General features: G+C 40.5%; 1 protein-coding gene across 5 annotated transcripts in view; it reads left to right on the forward strand.

Annotated features, from left to right (window-relative positions):
• ZNF704 (zinc finger protein 704) overlaps positions 1 to 22857 on the forward strand; it is a 249314-nt gene that overhangs the window by 90257 nt on the left and 136200 nt on the right. For 4 of the 5 annotated variants that reach the window (XM_074898788.1, XM_074898789.1, XM_074898790.1 and 1 more), the window contains 4 exons: positions 176 to 387; positions 3109 to 3160; positions 3682 to 3778; positions 6679 to 7274. In XM_074898788.1, the coding sequence (XP_074754889.1) occupies positions 263 to 387; positions 3109 to 3160; positions 3682 to 3778; positions 6679 to 7274 (870 nt within the window). In that variant the 5' untranslated portion in view covers positions 176 to 262. Of the gene's footprint in view, positions 1 to 175; positions 388 to 3108; positions 3161 to 3681; positions 3779 to 6678; positions 7275 to 11871; positions 11932 to 13391; positions 22762 to 22857 lie in introns of those variants that run through there. The other variant, XM_074898792.1, reaches the window with a different exon arrangement.

Raw genomic sequence — 22857 nt, forward strand, 5'->3', positions numbered from 1 at the left:
TTCTATGTCACCATCAGAAATGTAGCTGAAAATCTCTTTGGCTGGCTGGCTTGTACTTGAAACTGTTTTTTTTATAAGATCTGGATTTGAAAATCTCTCCTGCCAGATTTGTAGCTGTCAGATTCATTATCTTCAAAATTTATATTAACCTCTAATGGTGCTTTTCTTTCTGCAGAAACAGAAGGTGCAAGCAGCACCGATGCCAGCCTTCTCCAAGGAATAACTTCGTCATCCCCAAGTGACTCCAGCTCTTGCTAGTACCATGGGGCCAGAGGGAGGCTTCTTAGGCAGTGAACAGGTCCATGTCATCCTGTGGGGAAGTTTGGCAGCCATGACAACACTGTTGTTCCTCACCTTCCTCATCTTCCTCTGCTCCAGCTGCAACAGGTAAGGCTCAGGAGCTTAGCAGGCAGTAATGTTCTTGAGTCAGATAGTGAGGGGATTGAAATAGCTTCACTAATAACTAGTCAGCAAGAAATACTGAGGACTTAGGTACAGAAATTAAAAAAGCGCGGTGCAAAATCTGTTTGGAAAGCAAACGTGAATTTGAACAGTTCTGTTCATTCTAAAACCTAAACTTTTTTTTCTTTTGCTGTGAAGGAAAAACACTATTGTGTTTGCTAGGTGCTTTCTGCTAAGCTGAAGCCTGGAGCACATGTGGACAGTGACTGTTAGCAGCTCACACTACTAATTTGAAACAGAGAAAATTAGGTGGGCTAAACAGGACCAAAAAAGTATAGGTAAAAAGAAAGGAAAACAATTCCTATTATTTCAGCTTTACTTTGGCCATTCCTGAAGACTAGGGATTTGATCTTGCTGTTCAAGTCAAAATGAGTAGGAATCAAACGGTGATACTAATTAATGTCTTGTACTCAGACCTTACCCTTATTTTCTTTTCCATAAGAGGGTTCAGTTTCACCAATACAGGCACTTCCACTGACTTTTTTTATTTACGTTTCAAGACCCCTTCGTGACACGTAAGCTGAGCCCTGCTGATTGCACAGGGGAGCTGGGCAGCCTGTGCTCAATCCACGGTGCCCTTCCATCAGGGCAGACTGATCAGACACTTCACAACGAGCAGGAAGACTGCTTGGGTCCATATTGCTACATTTTGCCAATCAACCAGCCAGGTGTACAGGGAGAAAAAAAAGCCCTACCCATAACTCAGTACAATGACACAGTCTTTGCTTTGGACCCTTATGCCTATAGGAGCATGTTCTTTCAGCAGTTCAGCATAGAGGAAGCTGCACAGCCATAAAATACACTATATTGGCATAAGGTTTGTCTACAGTGGAAGGCTCTGTTTTTCATCAGGATTTCTCTAACTGATGTTGCAAAAAACAGTCGTGGACAAGACCAGACCCCAGAAGTTGGTTGAAATCCTAAAAAGCATAAGTTGGAATCGTAGTACCGTGTGATTCAGAAGTGCTTTTGTAAGCTCTTAGGTGAAATTTCAGTATCTTCCTATTCATCTGATTTTCCTGTGGTACTTGTGTAAAACTACTAGAAATAGGTATTTTTTTATTTATTTAAAATTATAAAACCTGTTTTTAAAATCCTTAAGCCCACAAACATTGCATTTAGGTACCATGTTTTCTCTTGTAACACTCTACGTCTTGAAACATCTCTAGAAAGGTGTTTTTAAAACAGGGTCAAACCTCTGAGTATTTCTCTGCAGTTACAGAGATACATTGTCAGAAACTATCTGGTGATGTTCTCTAATAAATTCTTGCGTTGCTAGTCTGGACACAGTATTTTTTATTTCAGGTCATTCTGTAGGGCAGGTTGTTTATGTATAAATGCAATTATGTAAAATTTGTTCCTAGCTTACTCTTCAAAAATGGTTGAGGACATCGAAAACTGAACAAATTCTGCTCTTTCTAAAATGTCAGTCAGAAAAGTTCCAGAGAGGAAATTCAGTGTTTGTAAACTGTAACCATGCTCTGCATTGGTGCAGAATTACTTGCTTCTTTTTCTTCCTTCTCAGTTAGGTAGAATTTTAACAGTTGCTTATGTGGGAAGTATGGTGCATTGCAAACTTCAGAAACAGCAGAGTTCATACTGTCAGTATTTTCTTACCCTTTTCCTTGCCTTTTCATCCACAGAGACGTTATAGTAGCCTTCCAATACTTAAAGGGGGCCTACAGGAAAGATGGGGAGGGACTTTATCAGGGAGTGTAGTGACAGGATGAGGGGAAATGGTTTTAAACTGGCTGAGAGCAGATTTAGTTTAGATATAAGGAAGAAATTCTTTATTGTGAGTGTGGTGGTGTCACATCTCTCACAGGTGGGACGGTGGAACAGGTTTCCCAGAGAAGCTGTGGATGCCCCTCCCTGGCAGTGTTCCAGGCCAGGCTGGTTGAGGCTTGGATCAACCTGGGCTAGTGGAAGGTGTCCTGCCCATGGCAGGGGGGTGGAACTAGATGATATTTGAAGGTCCCTTCAAACCCAAACCATTGTGTGATTCTGTGATTCTATTATTATTTTAAACTCATGGTTTATTACAGTATTTCTGAATAAGTGCCGTATTTCCAAAATGATAAAAACTGTAAACGTGATTCATACTTTGAGTCCTATGAAATACTTAGTGAAGCAGGATTCTTTTTAAATCTAAGTTCAAGGCCTCTGCTGCTATGAAATTTGTAGGCCTTCTTGAACTGTTTGCACTTATTGTTAATTATAACCAGCATCCTTAGTGGGAGAAGGCTGGATTTTGTGAACAACTTCTTCATAGACATGTTTAACTGACACAGTTTAAGGAACTCCCCAGACAGTCTGTCACCAAAACATGACATCCCTGAACATTCAAATATGTTTAAGTTGAGGATAATAATATTTTTACTATCATCAGTTACTCCTTACTGTGATCTTAAACTGAACAAGAAAAAGGGTTGTGTGTGGCTTTTGTATGTCTTTGGATATGTTCATCACCACCCTACCTTGATGGTGACCTTATACAGAGGTCATACTAGTCCCTGTAATGATTTTCAGTTATTCATTATTGTGAATTACAGTTCTGCTCCCTGCAGGTATATAGGGTCTATTAATGACTGGCATTTGTATATTAGCATAATCTATAGTAACACTTCATACCTCTTTTTCATTAAGGGAAAAGAAGGCCAAACATCAGAATGGAGATCATGAAAATCTGATGAATATGGTAAGTATGTAATTCTGGCAGCTTGTGTTAACTTGCATCAATCTCCTTGCAAAATATTGCAGGTTAGAAAATAGCTCAGGAATCTGAAGATGGTTGAGCATGGGAAACTTTAAAAGTTGCAGAAGAGAAAGAGGAGGAAAACTTGTCTAGACCCCAGTAATCTGCACTCTCTCAATGCTATTTCTGCCACCGTTGTCACTCCAGATCTCCTGCCTTTCTTTCACTCCATTTGCAGTACAAGTGCAGTGTACCCTTTGTCAGCTGCTATCTTCTCATGGATTGAAGCCATGGTAGTTTCTATTACCATAAAAGTTGGGAGATCACCCTTGCATTTATTTGTTTTAACATCTGTGAACACAAGCACCTAAATCTTGGAGTATAGTTGCCATGGTTTGACTCTCCTGCCAGTAATATCTGTGAGTCAGAGCTCCTGAGATCAGAATGAAATTTGTTGCATATCTGTTTATGCGAACATCTATTCTGATCCAACAGTGATTAGATCTCACTAATTTGTGTTGCAGCCTTCTGACAAGGAGGTGTTCAGTCACTCAATCACAAGTTCGGCTACAGAGCCCCCTCCGAGCAGCGACCAGAATGGGGCACTCAGCAATGGTGAGGGTGAGTAGCACATCCCCTGTGGGTGGGTTGAGCAAGCTGTGCTGTCCCCTTGCTCACAGCTCCCGCGTTAGCTGCACATTGGTGATCCCTCAAGTCTTAGGTTTCTAGTCGTCAGCTTTCCAAGCACACAGTCATGCCATTTGTCTGAATACCCTTTGTTTCCCTCTGCTCACCTCCAGAGCTCTGACACCAGATCAGCTGCTGCATGCCAGGGCAGTGGCTGGGCATGCAGCTCTCTGGAGGGCAGTCAGTCCTCTTCACACAGGACCTAATTCACACAAAACTTATGATCAACTTTAAAAATGCAGTGAGCATGTTTGCCTTCCTGGGAAGTCAGTAGCCCTTCGCTGCATCTCCACTTCCCTGCTGGGCGTGCTCTGGCACAGCCCTACACACCCAAGCTCCCAGGTCTCCACGCCAACCAGCACTGGTGCTAAGGCCCTCCTGTGGGCCACCAAGCTACCCCTGCAGATTGACCAGGCCATCAGGCAAAGAGTGTGGCACTCCCTGATCTTGGCCAGCTACAGAGTTGCGATGTGACCAGAAGATGCAGTTGTACCTCAGAGCTTCACTCCTGGAGGCTGTGGAAGTATTTCAGGTCGTCTTCTTCCAGGGACTACAGCTTTGGATCATAGTCCTGTGCTGTGAGAGGTTGTCACTTGTATTTTTGTATTTTAGAAAACAGGCAACATAAATAGGCTTCCTTTTTTTTCTGTAGTCTTTGCTTTGCTGAACGCTCAAAATGATTCACAGTGAAGTATCACTGGAAAATATTTTACTCAGCTGCAGCTAAAAATAAACTCGGTCTCAGCTCAGAGCCACTGGGAGCCAACTGTTGTCTCCACACTAGGCACCAACACCATGACTGCATTCCTCATCTCCTACCTCCTCATCTCACTGTTCAGCCGGAGGCTAAGCTATTCAGTCTTTACACCTCAGAGACAAGTATTGAAAGGAATTCTTAAACTTTGTTTTTCCAGCTAATCTCTGCTCTCGTCCATTGGCTTGTTGCGTATGTAGGTGTGTGGCTCAGCAAGGGACTCAATGAAGCAAAGCCCTGCAGAAGGGGAGCAGTTCTCTTTACTACGAGCTACCACACATGCAGCTGTCAAAGCTGCTACTAAAAAGCGTGCTGTCAAACAGCAGAGAGTTTTCAGACTGTCTGATATTACTCAGCTTACACTCTGCGTAACAACCTTCTGAATAACAAGAACCAATGTGCTTTAATTTCTTATTTACAGTTTATGTGCTCTTTAGGCTAATAGTTCCTTCTTTTGCTGTTTCTGCTAGCCTTTTGAGCAGGGCTATGGAATCAGTACCATCAAACGTTTTTTTTCCTTTACTCAACCTGCCAGCATTGTGTTTGTATATGCCAACCCCTTCTATGTCACTACCCATAACCACATGAGCATGTGAGCTCTCTTTACTTCTGGTTATCCCCCCCAGACTGAACAGGGTGGATGCTCTCTGGAGCCTGTGCATGCCTGTGTGCATAGCACAGAAATCCCTGAGAGCAATCACCAGAAGGGGAAAAAACACGTTCTAGCATCTCCAGACTGGATCCTGATGTTCCTCAGGAAGTCTGCAGGCACCCTGGGTAGCAACTAGGACACCCTGAGTGCTAGCCAGGACGCGATAGGACACTTTCTCCTATTCCACCTATTCCTCCCCAGTCGTATGCAGGAGCCAAGTGAATGGAGAAGGATATTTTCCTTTTCTTTTCCTCCCATCTCCCATTCAGACAGCAATTACCATCTCACACCTCCAGTGTCATCCTAAGATTTGCTGTCAGCAAATCTGCTGTCACCCTGTGGGTGCTGACTGCGTGAGTCTGCACGCCCTGAGCACAAGAGAAAATGTCCATGACAACCACCAAATAAAGGGTACTGATTGCTTTGGCAACACTTTATGTCATTGTGTCAAACACACTGAAGGAAATGGAAGAATGGATTGATTTTGCTGAGAGTACCATAGGAACTGTACTAAGAAAAGTAAAGCTGTTCAAAAGTAATTTTTCAAAGAAATGTTTATGTACCTTATACTACCAAAACATGCATATATGTGCCCATGTATACATCCCTGAATGCAGGCAAATATCATATGTGTGCACTGTAAGATGAGAAATCCCATAGATTTCAGTCCCTAATACCCTCTAGTGACAGTGACACGTGACCCACTTCTGGGACTTAAAATAACATGTTCTGCCTAACGCTACTTTCTGAAGTCTAGTCTTCTCTTTTGTGCATATGGCTGGCTCGTTAGTAGGTTGTCAACCTACATTATGTGCTGCGAGACTAAGAGGTGTATGGCATAGCCTTCCAGTGAAGAGCTTCTGGTGTAGCGTGGAGGGAGGCTGACTGCAGCAGGGCTGAGCAAGGTGTGATTCAGACAAGAATTTGGCCAGCATGTTAAACAAGGTGAGGGGTGGGGAGGGAGGAAGCAAGAATGCTTTCCTTTTTGATTCCAAAGAATAGGGAAATGGAAGGAGGAAAATCTAACACGGCTTTTTTTAAAGGCACTTGGTTTGAAGCCTCCCACCTGAGACTACTGAGCAGTCTGTAAGCATTCAGTATAACCAAGTACAGCTCAACATCCATGTGCACCTGCACTTACCCACCCATCCCCTGTTCTTACTGTGAATGCTGTTGCTATATAATGTGACTTGGGGGTGCACAGAGTATTTAAGATGTTGTGAGAGAGAGCTTTTAACAGAAAGTGCAGAAATCTCTCTAACTGAAACCTTCTGATAAACAAAAAACATGATGATCACTAGATTTCCAGGCGTTAGTATCATTAACCCTTTCCAATGAGACAAACCCAAAGTGATGTAGAGACTACCAAATCACACTCACCTTATAGTTATGCATTTGTTTTAAAGACTTCTTTGTAATTTTCTCTAGTACTCTCAGAGGACAGTACAACTGCCTGTATCCAGCCTTATGAAGAAGTACAGACATCTGTCTCTGATCTGCTAGACCAACAGGATAGTCTTGGAAAGTCTATAAAATGTCACCAGAGCCGGGAACTACCTAGTATTCCCCCTAATACCACCATGGAAACCATCATCTCAGCTAGAAATGCAGAAAATGATCAAGGTCTTGGAATGGAAGGCCCTTATGAAGTCTTGAAAGACAGCTCCTCTCAGGAGAACATAGTTGAAGACTGCTTGTATGAAACTGTGAAGGAAATTAAGGATGTTGGAGCTATAGCCAGCATGGAAGAGAGCTGTAACAGTAAATCAAAGGCTACACTGACAGTTTCTGAAGGTCAGAATCAGATTCCTGAGTGCAGAATTGAATCAGCAGAATATGCATCTGTTGACCGAAATAAAAAAAGTCGCCAAAGTGCTAATTCAGAAAGCCCCCTTGACAACACACCAGATGTAGAGGATGAGCTGCCCCCTCCGGTACCCATGAAACTTCTTGATGAAAATGAGAATGTGCAAGAAAAAGAAGTGGAAGAAGAAGTGACAGAAGGAGCAAGCAAACCAGAGAAGGTAAATACTGCAAATACTTGTCCTTGTCAAACAGCCAAAAGATGATAGAGAACATATGGGTGGGAGTGGATTTTTTTTTTTTAAATAACAAAAAAAATGCTAAGAAAAAAAAACACTCAAGGTGATGCAAGACTGTAAAATATGGAAATATGGAAATGTACAGTATAGTCTTTGCACTATAGACATAGACTCATTCTATTGCAGCCTATACTTTGAATTGTTGCAGTATGCACTTCATAAGGCTTTTTCCAAATATTATCCAGAAATTGCATAGGAGGCCCCTGCTTCTTTGCTTAATGGTATTATACTTGTGGGAGCTCTTAACAATAGGTATCCAGTGGCTCCATCAGCATCTACATCTTGTTCAGAATTCCCCCCTTGTTTTTTTTCTAATGAAACTTCAATTTACAAAGAGGAGAGGGGGCCATTCTTGGTGGATGCCCTAACTTCAGATGTGCCTCCTTTGTTGAGCCACCTTGACTTAGCTGTGCAAGTGTCAGGCATCTGCTCAAAGCCACTCCTCTCATCTCTCTGTAGGGGAGAGGGACAGAAAGAGAGAGATTGCAGCTGTAGGCTTTTATATTTGTCAAAATCTGTATGCCACACATAAACAGAGTAATGAATTTCTACCTGCTGAAATCATGGCCAAAAGTTATGTTTTCTCAGCTGCTTATTCTTTCTGCCAGCCTAAGGGACAAGTTAGTGGTAAACTCATTAAAAAATAGAATGATGACATTTTCCCATTTTTAGTTTTTCACCATAATTAATTTTAAGAATGCTTTCAGATCATTGCACAGAGTTTTCATGAACTGTTGAGTTTGGATTTTTCAGAACTAATTTAGATAACTTATTAATTGTGAATGAAAGAACTGAGATTTTAGCAGATTAATATAATTTTGGTGTCTGAGCCATCACATAATAATAGGTATTGATGAAAATTTCCAAGAAATTCTTAAGATATGATGTGACATTTTAATGTAAACATTTACTTGAAAGATCAGAGAAGAGCTGAGGTATTTCTACTTGTTTCTGATTGTTCTCTTATTTGAAGTATTTCAGTAATCCAGACAGAGGGCAGAAAAATACTTTGTTAAATAACTGACTAACCATGTTAACCTATAAAGCACAATAGAGTCAAAATGAATAAACTGAAGACTACTTGTAATATTAAAATTGTTTGTCTGGACTCTTCAGTGCGCATTCTTACAAATAACTAGCTCATTAAGTAAAAAATTAAGATGTGATTGTCAGCAATAATTCACCAACATTTCCCCCTCCCAAGTTCAGTCCATATGTAATTTCTAATTAAACTCTTAGAGAAACAGCTTTCTGTAACAGTGGCATCTTTCCTGCCAGGTGTGAAAAGACTTGCAGAAAAGCATTGTATTTCCTAGGCACCGATACAAAGGAAAAGCACTTGCTGCTCTGTAGCTCCCCAGCACACCGTGTATATACAGTGTCAGTAACTGCAAGGAGTGGGAATTGATTAAAATGGTTCAGGTTTTGAAGGATTAATCAAGAGATGACACATACAGTCACCTAAGTGCCAGAAAAAAGGTGTTTGTCTAATTAAAATTTATTCAGAGCAAAAGCCATCCTGAGCTAAACCTTCAGCAGCATCAGATCATTCCCGCCTTCACTGCTAGGTACATGCATTATGCATCGAAGCATGCGCCTGTCCTGTCCTTGAGAGCTACAGCTGCAGCGGAGTTGGAAATGGTAATTGATGGAATATATAAATGTCATTATTGTTGGCATTGTGTGGGGAGGTGGTTGTGGGATTGTTTTTCTGTTGTGATGATGATAATTTTTCCGTCTCTTTTGCTGCTTCAAACAATACAGAGCAATGCTTTTTTCTTCTGATGTGGCAACCAAAACCAAGATGCTTATGGAAATTTATGTTATATTGATAACTCCTTTAGTTAAACAGACTCCATGGGTTTCTGTTTGTGCTTCCTCTCTTGTGAGGCTACTTAGCTGCCTTGCTTAACATTACATCCGTATCCCAAACTTTTCAACCTTCTGCCCTGACCGTGAATGAAGAGAGAGGTTGGGCATCAGTCATGCAAGTGTCTCTCACTACAATTAGGCTTTGCTTTAGTAGGGCACAAAGAATGGACAAACAGGGAGGCTACTTATGTAACTGAGACTTGAACCTGTCAACAGACAGAGAACAAACCATTACCAGGCTTCTTCAGTCTCACCTTGTAAAAGAGGGCAGCCACGATGATCCCCAGCCCATGCCAGTTCCTGAAGCACACTCATCTGAGAGAGAACTAGGTGAACCAAACTAGAGACTGTTCCAGTATGTAATGGCATGAAAAGGATAAAGGATCATTTCAAGATCAGACATGCAATAAACAGTTGAAAATTAATTCTCTAAATTGGTTATTGGCTGTGGCCCACCCAAATCCTTTGGAAGGTTTTGGTGAAGAAAGACACCTTTAATAGCACAAGGCCCTTTATAGGCCTCTATCACCTGGAAAAACTTCGTTCTTCTAATAAAATGGGAGAGGCAGAATAGTATTTCTTTAGTTCTTGCTTTTTAATTAAAAAAAAAAAAAAAAAGGGAAGTATAGATCTCCTTTTTCACCCAGGTCTTTCGAGAGTGAGCACTGGTAGATATGCTCTCCGTGTGTACATCTGGCTGCTGCCATCTGATTTCAGACTTGCGTAGCCTGAGGATGGGCAAACCATCTCTTACAAATGCACCAAAGGAGAATGGTCTTCTTGTTCTGGTGCCCAAGTCAGGAGCAGCAGCTGAGCCAAAGAGCAAAAAATCAAGTGCTGTCAAGGAACAAAAGGAAACTGGAAGGCAAATAAGGACACATGCTGTTTGTGTTACTGCTGTTGAGGTTTCAGGCATAATTTAGAATGTTTCTAGGTACAAAATGTTTAGGAGCAAGTATTTTTTTCAGCTTCCAAGATGACAGTATCCTTCAAAATTGATGTGTCACAGGTTTCACATTTAGAAGAAAGAACACTAGGTCCTAGGGAAACAAGACCAGGATTGCCAACACCTTGGGATATTCGTCAATACTTGAGTGGGAAACTGTAGAAGAGGTCCTGACACATGGTGCTTATAGACACACTGATGAGAGAAAATAACCTCACTGAAGAATTTTGCAAGCATGTTTGTTTTAATGTGTGAGGATGAAATTAGTAACTTACTCCTCAACACAAAAAATATCCTGCAAATAAGAAAGACTAAACTGAGCTGCTGTAGTGAAGCAGATCTAATAAAGGGCAGAAATACATTTGAACTTCTTTTTCTTTTTTCCTTCTCTTTTGTGGGTGAGTAAACAAACCACAGGTTAAAGAGTTCATTCTCCAGATGATGAGAAAGAAGCAAGGGAGTTGTTAGGTGTGAGGGAAGCCCCCTGGGGAGCATCAGGCACTTTGGGTCAGGATCTTTATCAGAGGTGTCCCAGGGGTTTGAAGCTTGATATTTATCAGAAGTAAAAACACCAAGCAAAATGGAAGTGGGAAAAAAAAAAAGCCGTGTGTGCCTGGAAGCAGTGTTTGATTGACTGTGCTAAAAATAGCTCTACTTCTCCACTGGAGTGATCTGCACTGGAGGAGGTCTGCAGTATTTTAGGTGGAGAATTTGCATGAAGGGCCAAAATACGGCTGGTTGCAAACAGTGCTGGAAGGCTCCATCTGAGTCACTGTGGAGCAGGAACCCAGCAAAGTTCCTCCCGGGGGCAGGAATCACACAGCTGCTGTGAGGTAGCTGGGATATCTTTGTTGCCGTGAAAGTCCCAAGACATTTTTCATGAGAGCAAAATGTTTTTCCCCCACTGTTTTGTGACCTGATTTCTACATGACACTTTACATGCTGGAAGTTATAATAGGCTTGATAGCAAACCAAGCCCTCTATCCTTCAGTAGCTTTGCTGTGTGAACTGGATCCAGACAGATGCTTTGAGGGTTGAGCTGCCCATCTCAGGGTGGGTTGCAGCAGGTCTTTTCCGTACTCTCGGTCCGAGTGGTTGTGAGGCAGTACTGCTGTGCGCCCCTGCACAGCTGCGGCATTTCGTGGGGGAGGAGGACACAGCACCTCCCTTGCAGCACTTCCAGGATCCACTGAATGAAGGATAACAGTCATCAGGAAGGTGCCAGTTGAGTATTGTTCATCTAAAAGCATATCTGAAAATCATGTGGAAGGTCAACTAGTGTGCCACAACAGCTGACTTTTAATTGTTCAAAAGCCTTTGCAGGTTCTTGCTTGCTTCATTATAAGTGTAAAGGTAGGGATACAGCAAAGCAGTTTAACTATTACATTATTTTTACCCTTTTTGGGTCAGGACAAGAGAAGATACATTAAAAAGTTCTACTAACCTCAGGGCTGTTATCTCCAGAGATGTACTCTGGATATTAGGGATATTAGCTATGTTAAATGGAACTAGTGAGCAACTGACCATAAAAAATAATGTACTGATTGTAATGAGAGGGTTAGAAGTTAAGGTTCACACTGTTGACTGGTAATGAGCTCCCTTTCCCTTTCCCTTTCCCTTTCCCTTTCCCTTTCCCTTTCCCTTTCCCTTTCCCTTTCCCTTTCCCTTTCCCTTTCCCTTTCCCTTTCCCTTTTTTTACAGAGGCTTAGTTCAATGTCTTACAAGTCTCGAGAGGAAGATCCATCTCTTACAGAAGATGAGGTACGTTTCTTGCACAAAATTCAGTAACTAACTAGAGACCTTTTTTCAGACAGAAATTAGCATAAACTCTGCATGATTAAGCAGGATCTAAGAAAGGTGAAATTTGTCTGAAGGGAAAATGAAAGGTGAAGTTTCTCTACACAGAGTTTGTACTGCCACATTCCTAAAATCAGAAGTATTCTAGCATATGGGCTATATCAGGCCAGTAGGTTTAAAAATCGTGTCAGAAAATAACGGGAGGCCACAATTAGCAGATCGTTAGGGCAGCTTCTTGATTTGGATGACAAGCTCTACTTAAGAATAATAATCAGCAGCCTTTTAAAACATGCTATACCTTCCCCATGGCAGTGCTTGGAGCTCTGGGAAGTAAACAGAAGCACAATAAAGGCACTGGAACATAAACTGTTCTTTAAAATGTCTCCTAGTCAAATTGAGGAGATTGAAACAAAGATAGAAAAGTTAAACAGAAGTAAGGTTGTTTGTGATCGTCTCCAATACACCCATGCAATTTATAAATAAGTTCTCTGGACATAAAAGTAAACACAAACTTGGCAATGAGCTGAGTGAGCTAATGCCTTCTGCTGGGAGAAGTGCTCCCAGACATTAATGAATAAATTGATCCGTGCACTGGGTTTATATAATTTAATCCTGGAAAAGGCTGAAGTATGGATGAGCAGAAGAGCCTTTTTTTGTTTGGTTGGCTGACATCAGTAAAAAGCAAGACGTATTGCCATCTGCAATTGGATGTCTCTCTTTATAAAAAAAAAAAAAAATTAAAATACAGAATTAACAGAAGCGATCTGGTTCATCTGCATCAGTCAGTGTGGCTTAATGGTAATAGGCATTTTCATGCCAATCTACTATTTTAATTGGACTGATACAAAACCAGAGTGGCCTTGCATGCTTGGGAAAGACTTTAAATGTAACAGAAGAGCTATGCTGCAATTGCGATATTAAGTACCAGATAGGCAGTGCAGAGAATTTCAGCCATCTGCCCTGTGCAAGGGGTAGCATCCACTTGGTCTGGGAGAGGGAGTCAAGAGTGGCTCCCTGCGTTCAGTGCCAGCCCCAGCGAGCCCTGAGTGGAGGGATGTGTGTGGACAGTCTCCAGGACCGTGGCAAAACTTGCAAGAGCTCCTGCTCACAAAGTCATTCCCTTTTGTCCCAAGTCTAATTTGCCTGCAGGGGATTTATGTTCAAGTAATTTTTACATTTATAAACTTATATTATAAAGCATTTTATAAAGCTTGGGTTTTTTGAAAGAAAATCAATTTATAAATGCATGCCAGAAAAGAAGGACTTTGTAAGAAATCCCTTTTTTTGTGTAAGAAAGTATATGTTTTTATTACAAGATCCTGTCTTTTTGTAAGTAACTGACATCCTTGTGGTGGAATGGGTACAAACTGGCACACAAGCTTTATGCTGTATTTAAATACTCAGCAGGTGTCTCCTTTTCCTAGATCTCAGCCATGTACTCGTCAGTGAGTAAGCCAGGACAGGCCATCAAGGCACTGGATTCTCCTTACACCTGTATTCAAGAAATTGCATCACAGAGGTCCCCATCTATTTGCAGTGGCCTCTATGCAAGTGTGAAGGACTTTGAAAACACCCTAAATACTACCGCTGTGCCTCAGTCTGTGGACAGACCAAACGGGGAGCTGGAGCCTGACTATGAAGCTATCCAGTCAGTGAGCCAAGAAGAGGACAGGACCTTGTCTGTGCCTAACACAAACCACACGGCTCTTTCAGGAGAGAATGACTATGAGAGCATAGGGGACTTGCAGCACCACAGGGATCTCACCAGACTTTAACTACTCCAGCAGGCAGATTTCTCCACTGGTGTTTTCAAAGGAACGTGTGAAACATGGAGAGAAGTGCTTCTCCTTTTGAGGAGCAAAGCTAAGTAGAGAACAAAAGTTGTGAAGCAGCAGCGTACGTTTCAGCCAGGGTGTGATACCTGCTAGGTTATTCTGGGTGGTGGATGGAGGCTCACGGGAAAGGGTATGTCAGGTCAGAATGACAACCAGGACAACGTAAAGGCTTTTTTATTGTTAACTCCAAAGCAACCAGAATTTGGGAAGGAGTATCACGCTTGTTGTCCCAATAGGATTACATACCAAAAAGACTGCCTTTACACAAAGCTAGCTGTTCATTTTAAGAGATTATTTTATGTCATTTGCTTCAAAGTGTTTTTCAAGCATCATTTTTCATTCAAGTTTGTGCATCCACAACGTTGAGCAAATCACGGATCACTGTACCTCAACTCAGACTTACTTTTCAGGGCTGGGGAAGACGTGCTTACTTCTGTCTTTTGGGGAGCTCTGTCCACATTCATTGCAACTAAAGTGCAAAAAACAGTACTTCACAAAGGACCTACTCCAAATGTACTTGAATTAAGTCTGTTGGCTTTTTCTTTTGTTTTTAATGTCAAGGGCTGTAGAATGTGACTTGCAATATTTGAGATGTGTACTGGTATTTGTAGGGTTTTTGTTGGATTATTTGTGAAATACCGCTTTAAAATGGCAAGTGATACCCTTAGCGTTCTTGCTCTGTTCCTCTCACGTGCACACATATACCTACACATACACACACCAGACAATTGTCATATTGCAAAAATTTGTGCAAGTGAATGGATTGACATAATGTTTAGTCTAACCTTAATAATGTTGAGTAATTTTTTGAAGAATTTTGTCCTTTTTTAAGACTTAAAATATTTTAATATGTTTATCTAGTTTATTATATAGGAAGATTTGTGTACTGTGTTGAGTGGATGATATTTTTTATTTTTACAACATATCTTTCATCTTCAAAGTTTTTGTAGATTAACTTACTGTTTTATGTAACAGAAGGAATTCCATTCTTTGGGCTTTATTTGGTTTTCCTTTAAATTTTTTTCCTATTTCGGAACTATGTAAATGAACAATTGTTTTTGTTTTGGGTTTTTTTTCGTCTTCTTAAGCAGGGATGTGGAACATGCCTTGCTGTTTTTAAGCTGAAAATAATGGAGTCTTTGTAAAAGAACACTGCCGAAGGGCAAAAAAGAGGCAGAAGAGACAGGGGGAATAGCCACTGGTCCTCCTTGTTCCTCTGCTAAAAGGAGAAGGAGGGCAACCAAGAACTTCTTGGGGCTCTGAAAAGCAGTTTTAAAACCACTGGCTTTTCAAATATAAGTTATCCTGTTACTATTAAAAACGAAGTACAGTGCTTGGATGAAGCAAGTAGGTACTGAGCTGATGCTTTGTTTTCTTCAGAAATAGTACAATTAAGAGTACAATGGTACAAGAATAGTCCGACAGTAGAGAAGTGGCACTGTGTGATGTGCATTTGTACACTGTTATGTGTACACATGTGCATATATCCCCATGTATATAAGCATGCACATGTAATTTGGACACAAGTATATAGTCCAACTTGGTAACATTCAAATACATTCACATACGTAATGTCTGGCATGTGCCTGAAGAGTAGTTTATTTTTAATTTGAAATAAACAGTATGTAAACTGAGGTTGGCTTATTCCATAGTAGCAAAAACAGGTTTAGTTTCAGTTCAGTTGGTACTAGGTTTTGATATACCAGACTGAGTCCTTCTCAGATCACTGGCCAGCGATCAACATAACTTGGTACTATAAAGAGCAAACACATATCTGGTTAGACACATTTATTAGAAATAAGTGTACTGATTTATGGGCTTTGCCTGTAAGTAGTACAGCTCTGAGGAGCAGTGCAAGTGTGCAGTCAAATTCCGCCCGCAGGATGATTCAAACATCATGGATCCTAACCTCATGCGACAGTGCAGCACTCTTGATCTATACTGTCTTCCTTTGAGGAGAAGCAGTTCAGACCAGTGTATATCCATCTTGTTCTTGACCATGCTGCCATGCTTCCACAGCTGCAGCAAATCCTTTACTTTAACTTCATTGCAGGGCTTTTTAAAGATGACTTCGGTCTTCCTTTCTGGAGTTTTTCCCTCAAAAAAAGTTTCTATTTCTGTTCCCTTGAATGTGAATTTATGAAGTTCACCTTTGACTGTTCTCTCCTACTTCACACTGTTTAAGGCCAAAGATAAGATGCACCATGTTTCAGAAGATCTGTTGTGCTAAGTCTGGAGAATTTCTGAAGTCTTTAACTATGTGTTTGCTTTCTGTTCCTTGCTCAGGGGTACAGGTTTATATACGTAGTCCTCAGTCTGACTCCTGCAATTTAATGGCAGGCATACCTCAACTGAAATTCCCAAGATGTAGTTATCTCAAGGTGTAGTTATCCCTTAAGGATTGTCTTATTACATGGATGACTGCTTTTAGAGAAACAGTAGCAACATGAGGTTTGTCAAGTTCACCAGATTCAATTTCAAGATCAGTTTAAAGGTAAGAGATAATGTCTGTTAACAATAGAAACAATAACACTGAACTCTGGATTATAAAATTTTAAGGTGCAAAAGAAGAAAATCAAACATCACTCTAGAAGTGCCCCCATTGAGATCAGTAAGTCGAAGGGGGGAGGAGGAGGGCTCCCTAGTCTCTCTCTGCAGTCTCAGAGCAGGATTAAGAGTGTTGGTTTGGAGGATGGGATGCAAGACTCAGCTCTTTCCTTCTTTCCTTTCCCCCGTTCTGACAGCTGCTCCTTCAGACTCCTAGATTTCCCTTTTCCACAGTGAAATCCCTCACCCTCTCTTTTTTGTTTCTATTTTTAATTGCCTCATACAGCCTCACACTGGGAGCTAGTATTATGTCTGCAGTCCTGTGGTGCTGGCACATTCCTTCCCATTTAAATGACTCTCAGGCTGGTCACCACCTTTTCATCACCCACCAGTCCCTCAGCCTCGTGGGGAAGGAGCTCAGATTTTGGATTGCTGCTTGCAGGATGCGTATCTGCCCTCAGTCATGAGACCCCTTGCACACTGGATTCTTGAGAGCTACAAAAAGGAATTACCCTTCTGAACAAGGACTCACGGGGGAGTCCATAACTCCCCTACAATCTCTTATTAGATAGTCTAATGCTAAAGAAAAACGTTTTAGAATTCAGTCCAAGGTTCTTAAGTGAATAATTACATCTGTTGACAAAGAATCAGGCTTCTGTTCCCTCTTCCCAGGAGTAAGATCTGTTACTTTATGGCTGTTGCCAATTATTCCTTTTCACTAATATATTGGATAGAAAGACTTTTCCAACAGTAATCCCCAAATAGATTAATGTGACTGTTAAGAAAAGGGAGTCTCTTCTGCTTGTCTCTTTATTGCTATTTTTTCCTCTCACTATATCCCTAAATAACATGTCAACATCCAAAATGAATTATTTGTTACCTGGTGATTTTTCTGGGGAAGCTTCACAGTCTAGTTCTTTGCCTCCATTTTTTGGCACAACTATATAATAAGATTTCATATCAAATTGCCACAGTAAGGCCAAGACAAGCTGTAATGTGTGTATAAATGCACTACTGAAGAGGTCTTTTCTGATTTCCTTCTGGGAACTGGTAGAAATAAGGAATGCAGTTTGGATGTCTCTTCCATGAATCTGTGTCTCCTGTGGGAGCTGTTCTCACCACATACCTAAACAAGTGCTAACCCCATACATAAACCAGTTGCCCCTTTCCACCATGATGACTGCAGAATTGCTTTCTCATTCACAGAGAGAAATAGATTCTTTACAGCTATCTGTAGCACAGGTGTGTACCTAATTACAACAGATTAATTATAGTGCCTTTTTTACAAAGTAGCTAGTACTTCCATATTCTTTTCCATACTGTATTTGTTTAACTCAAAAGTACAAAGTGACAACCACAACATTGACTTGTTTAAGTTAGAAACAGCTTTATAGAGACACATTAAATATATTGGACCTCAATTAGCCCTACAATAGCAATAGTATCTCACAAACATCCTCTGAAAAGCCCAGTAATGTAGCTACGTTGACTAAGCTTTGCAATAAGAATTATCAGTCTTCTTTTGAAGAACCTAAGTTTTTCAACAGTGAGTATTCAGGGAGGTGGTGGTCATTGTCCATATCAACTGTGAACAGTTAATTCCTTCAGTCATTTTATTAATATCAATTGCAGGCTTGCTTACATGCAGCAGGATTCATGGCATGTGGGATGAGTAGGTGTGGGGATTCATATTCATGAATCACTCAGAGCTGCACCATCCCCACAGTAGCAACAGCCAAGGACCAGCTGCCTTGTTCTCTAAGCCCTCGTCTATCGTGCCTTCAGGGAATCCATCCTGCAGGGATTCTTCTGGGCTGCGTGCTTCTCCATGGCTCCCTGAACAGCTCCTGTCTGCTGTCTTGATCACAATTCTGTAGACGCGGTGCTCTTTGTTCAACCTTTCAATGGTGCTTTTATAAGATGCTGGATAAACGGTTTCAGTGTGCTTTCTGAAAGCTGACATGTAAAGCTGTGACACAGAGTGCTCTCTCTAGTATTGTCTGCTTCCCAGAATTTAGCGCTACCTGTGTTACTCTGACTACAAAAGGCTGACAGTGCTGCCCTGCCTCTTGTTCGTCCCACACATAACCAGAATGGAGTCATCACATGTAACAAGCCTAGGTTGGGCCACAGGTGTTTAAAAGTGCCTTGGCTTGAAAGCAGTTAGAGTCATGACTCTCCTCCATGCAGTGTGGGATTGGAAACATCACAGGGCCCAGCTCAAGGACTTTTTTCTGTCTCTTACTGTGCATATACATTTGTTTGCAATATGACTGTATGAAATCTGTTTCTGCAACAAACATTTTAATTTGGGCCACACTCCAATGAGGGACTTTTGCTGTTAGGCAGATTACCAGTATTTCAGATGAGTGTTACTTATTTAGGTTGGAATAAGGCTGTGTGTCTCACAAGTAACTCGGTGTCTGTGTAGTCTGCTGCAAAACAGGAGAATGCAGAAAGATGCTCAGCCTGACAGAAGCTTCTGTAGTGGCGTGCTGAAGACCTTCAAGGGCAGCTCTTTTCCTGGGAGCTGAGGGCATAATTGCTGTTAATATGATTTCATAACCTGGTGCGGAAGTTGATTTGTAGCATCTCTTTTGGGATGGTCATGGCTGAAGACGTTGCCAGAGCATATAAAAAAAAAAAAAGGATTTTTATAGCCCTTGCTAGCTAGCAACATATGTTGAGGATTATGCTAAAGATAAATGCTCTGGATGGAACATCACAGAAATGAAAACACAGGGTTCTCTTTCTTCAAGGAGAGAGAACTCCCTTCGGTTGGGTCAGTATGAAAGATCCCGGGCTTACAAAAAGTATTAAACAACAAAAGTATTAAACAAATTAATTGCCTAGGTGGTAGTTTTCCAGGAGTGCATTAACGTGTCACATACACTAGACACTGTTCTTTTCCTATAGACAACAGAAAGATGAAAGCTTATTTTTAATACAAGGTTCCCATTGATTGAGAAAACTTACTTTACATGTAAGCCAAAGGTCAGCAAGAGTGTCTACACTATGTAGATTTATTTAAGCTAACTCTAAATGTTACAGATCAGGTGTTGTAAGCAGAATCACTAGAACAATTTAATGCTCTCCTTGGTCTGACCTGCTCACATAGCTAACTCCAGCACCTCAACTTCTATAGCAAATGCATGGATTATCTTTGTATTACACACCCATTGGCATGTGCCTGGTCTACAGATAATACAAAATTTACAGTTCTGTTTTTTCAAGCTGTGAGGTGGTGTTTCTGGAGGTCTTCAGTTTCAAACGGGCCAGAAGGACAGTCACTACAAGCAGCAAAGTGCCTAAAAATAAGGATGTTTCTACAAATGTGATGATGCTCACTGTTGCTACACAGCAACTTGTCTCCTGCATGTGGTACTCCCTTGCCAAACACATTCCTAAATATGGGCTTTCATTTGTGATGTTCATTTATTGTTATAATAGCACAGTCTGACAAGGTTTCTGTCTCTGCAAATTCATTGTCTAATTTTAACTAGCATATGTTTGTTACAGAAAATATAAAACGAGATTGTTCAGTTTAGAGGGCAGCTATGTTATTTCTTACAGTTTATGATAATGCAACAATCTGCTTAGATGATTTACAAAGTATGTAAATATTACTTCAAAGTAAGTATGCAAGTATGACTTCAAAATTGAGATTTCAGAATGCTTCCTGTTCACTACAAGACAATGTTACCAACTCGTCATTTTAATCTTGTAATATTGGGGAGGGGGGTTTAAACCTTACAGATCTTGTTACTTAAAAAAAAAAAAAAAAAAGACAGTGCTGATGTTTTGGCTTCTTAATGTCTACGAAGAGACTCGTATTTTAACTTTCAGCATAGGTTGTATTTGGACTCCTCTCTTGTTTATGGAACTGCTCCTCCCCACCATGTTCAGCCATCACCATCTGAGTATCTCTTTTGTCCTTGATGAAATATGGCAAGTGTCCTGAGAGCACAGAAACTGCATCACATAACATGCCTAAATGGGACCTTTTTAATGTGCCTGTGAGATCTGGGAGCCTGGATGTAAGTCAGATGTTTTGGGGAAATCACAGCCTGTCTTGCAGACTTCTGTGGAGGTCTTCACTTTCTTTCAAGGCAATAAGTTCTGTAGCTTGCAAGCACTCAGCGGACATGGAAAGTTGTATGTGAGAAGTGAACTGGTACAATGTATTACTAAAAAATCACCTAAGAGCACAAGAACCTTCTTTCTCACATGTCTGAGGACAGTGGAATTTGCTCTCTGAGGCTATTTGAAAACAGTCACGTAACTGGTCTCCTCCTCCTCAGAACATCCTACCAGCAGACAAGTCTTTGAATGAGCATCTGGATCACTCTGGTGGCTTCTGAGTTTCCACATGTACCACTTTTGCAATTTCCAGCGAGGCCTGTGGTGATGACTACTTAGGAATGGCCCTTTGCTTCACAGTCCTGACCCCTTTAACGTAAGAAAGGGAGATGTGAGCTGCTTCTCCTCAGTCTGACTAGTCTTTCTAGATGAAAGTGTGCTAAAAGCAAACCCAGAAAAGAGCATTTACTGTTGAGGCAAGACAGGTATAGCCTACCGCAGCCGCTAGGAAGAGAGAGGTAAAAGGAACAATAGCTAAGTTCACTTGCACTTCACTTGTATCACGGACTACCTGTTTAGGAGGATTTTTACAGTAGAAGCGTCACAGTTAAGGAACAAGTTGCCAAGAATCTCACAGGTGACAGATGGAATGTTTATTCTTCTCAGTATCCCCTATACCTGAAGAGCCAGGAACAAGTCATCTCTGCCCCACCATGATTCAGTTTGCTGATCTTTTATCAAGCCTCCATATCAACAGAAATGAAATCAATAAATAAATTATAAATACATGTTTTTGTTCTATCATAAACCCCAAATGGACAAATGTAGATGCACTAATGTAAGTACCATGTGCAGATTTGGACTTGCACAGATGATTTTTAGTAAAAAAAAACCCAAACCTGGATTACTTTATTTAAATAGAATTATTTGCATGAGACAAGGGTGCATGATGGGACCCTAAGACAAAGTTTAGAAGAAGTTTGATTTGGTGCTAGGGTGGGGGGGTTTTTGTATTTTCAGTGAAATATATTTGCCTTCTTTTATGTTAGTGAATTAATATGGCTTCCATAGGAACAAAAAATAGCCTGGTATATGGATAATTATCTCTAATAGCTATTATTAAAGTCATGCCTCAGTAGGAGTCATTTTAAACTGGGTGCTATAGGAGATTCAGCATAAAATTGCTTTATATATAGAACATTGCATACTTAGAACATAGTGGATAAATATTTGTAATTACAGACACTTTCATTTATTTTATCCATTGTTTTATAATGGAATAAAATATTTATTACTGGAATGATTTTCCATCACTGTTCTCTTACATAATGTTTTAGCAACAAACTGTGTTTTCTGGACAACCATTTGATTCTCTGGTTACTGCAGAACTGCAAATCATCCTCAAACCAGTATGAGCTTCTGAAAAGAGAGAATTAGAACTGTCTCTGGCTATCTTAGTATGGATACAGTTAAATATACTGTGTAGTTCAGATCTGTAGGCAGTGAGAGCAGTTCAAAGAAATTAACTATATAAACCTGGAGTCAGTGCATGCAGACTTCTGAGATGGCACTAGTTGAGGCTTGTTTGCTACGTGATGGGTTATTTGGCTTGCTACCTGTTTAAAATCTATATAGTTTTATTAATACCCCTGCAGACACTGAAATACTTTAGTTTTGCAGAACGTATGTTCCTAAGTTGTAGCTTGACTGTAACTGCAGGTCTTATCCTACTGTTGGAGCAGTTCAGATCCAACACAAATCTAAGTTGCATTTTGTAAATTGAAAAATGCCATGAAATTCCTCTTGACATTTTGTAGTGGTATACACAAGATGATGTAATTTAGTCATACTATTATTCCAAGAATCTTCATCTGATGTTTCTAGCCAATTCAGCTTTTGGCTGCTGAAAGCACAGTAGGTAATTATGGTTATTTACTGTAAATGTGGACAAGATTTATGTAAATATTCCAGGGGGGAAAAAATGCTACATAAACATATGAGGCAGTTATCTAAAAGTAAGAACATAGGTCAATAATATAAAATACAGGTTTTATTTATGTACAGTAGTATCCTAATATTTACTTGTTTATATGCAGAAAAAGTCTTAAGATTCTGTACTGTATTCTCTGAAAGCTTTTAAAAGAGGCTCTGCCATTTTCTCTGGTTAATATATTTGCAAATAACTTTTGAATTTATTGGAAATCCATGTAAATGGTGTCAAATGGGAAACGTTACATTGCAATTAAATTAATTTAATTCAAAAATTCTGGCAAAATTAATTGGGTTGAAATCTATATATAAATTCAATAGCCAGACGGAATAAAACACAATAAATAAGCTTTGTGTTCTGTTTTGGTTTGTTTGTGGTTGTTAACCTGTGCCTCTTCCTGTTGTTTTCTTAATGAATATTTTATTCAGTCCTTGTAGT

The sequence above is a fragment of the Athene noctua genome, chromosome 2 (assembly GCF_965140245.1).
Source record: "Athene noctua chromosome 2, bAthNoc1.hap1.1, whole genome shotgun sequence".
NCBI classification, from domain to species: Eukaryota; Metazoa; Chordata; class Aves; order Strigiformes; family Strigidae; genus Athene; species Athene noctua.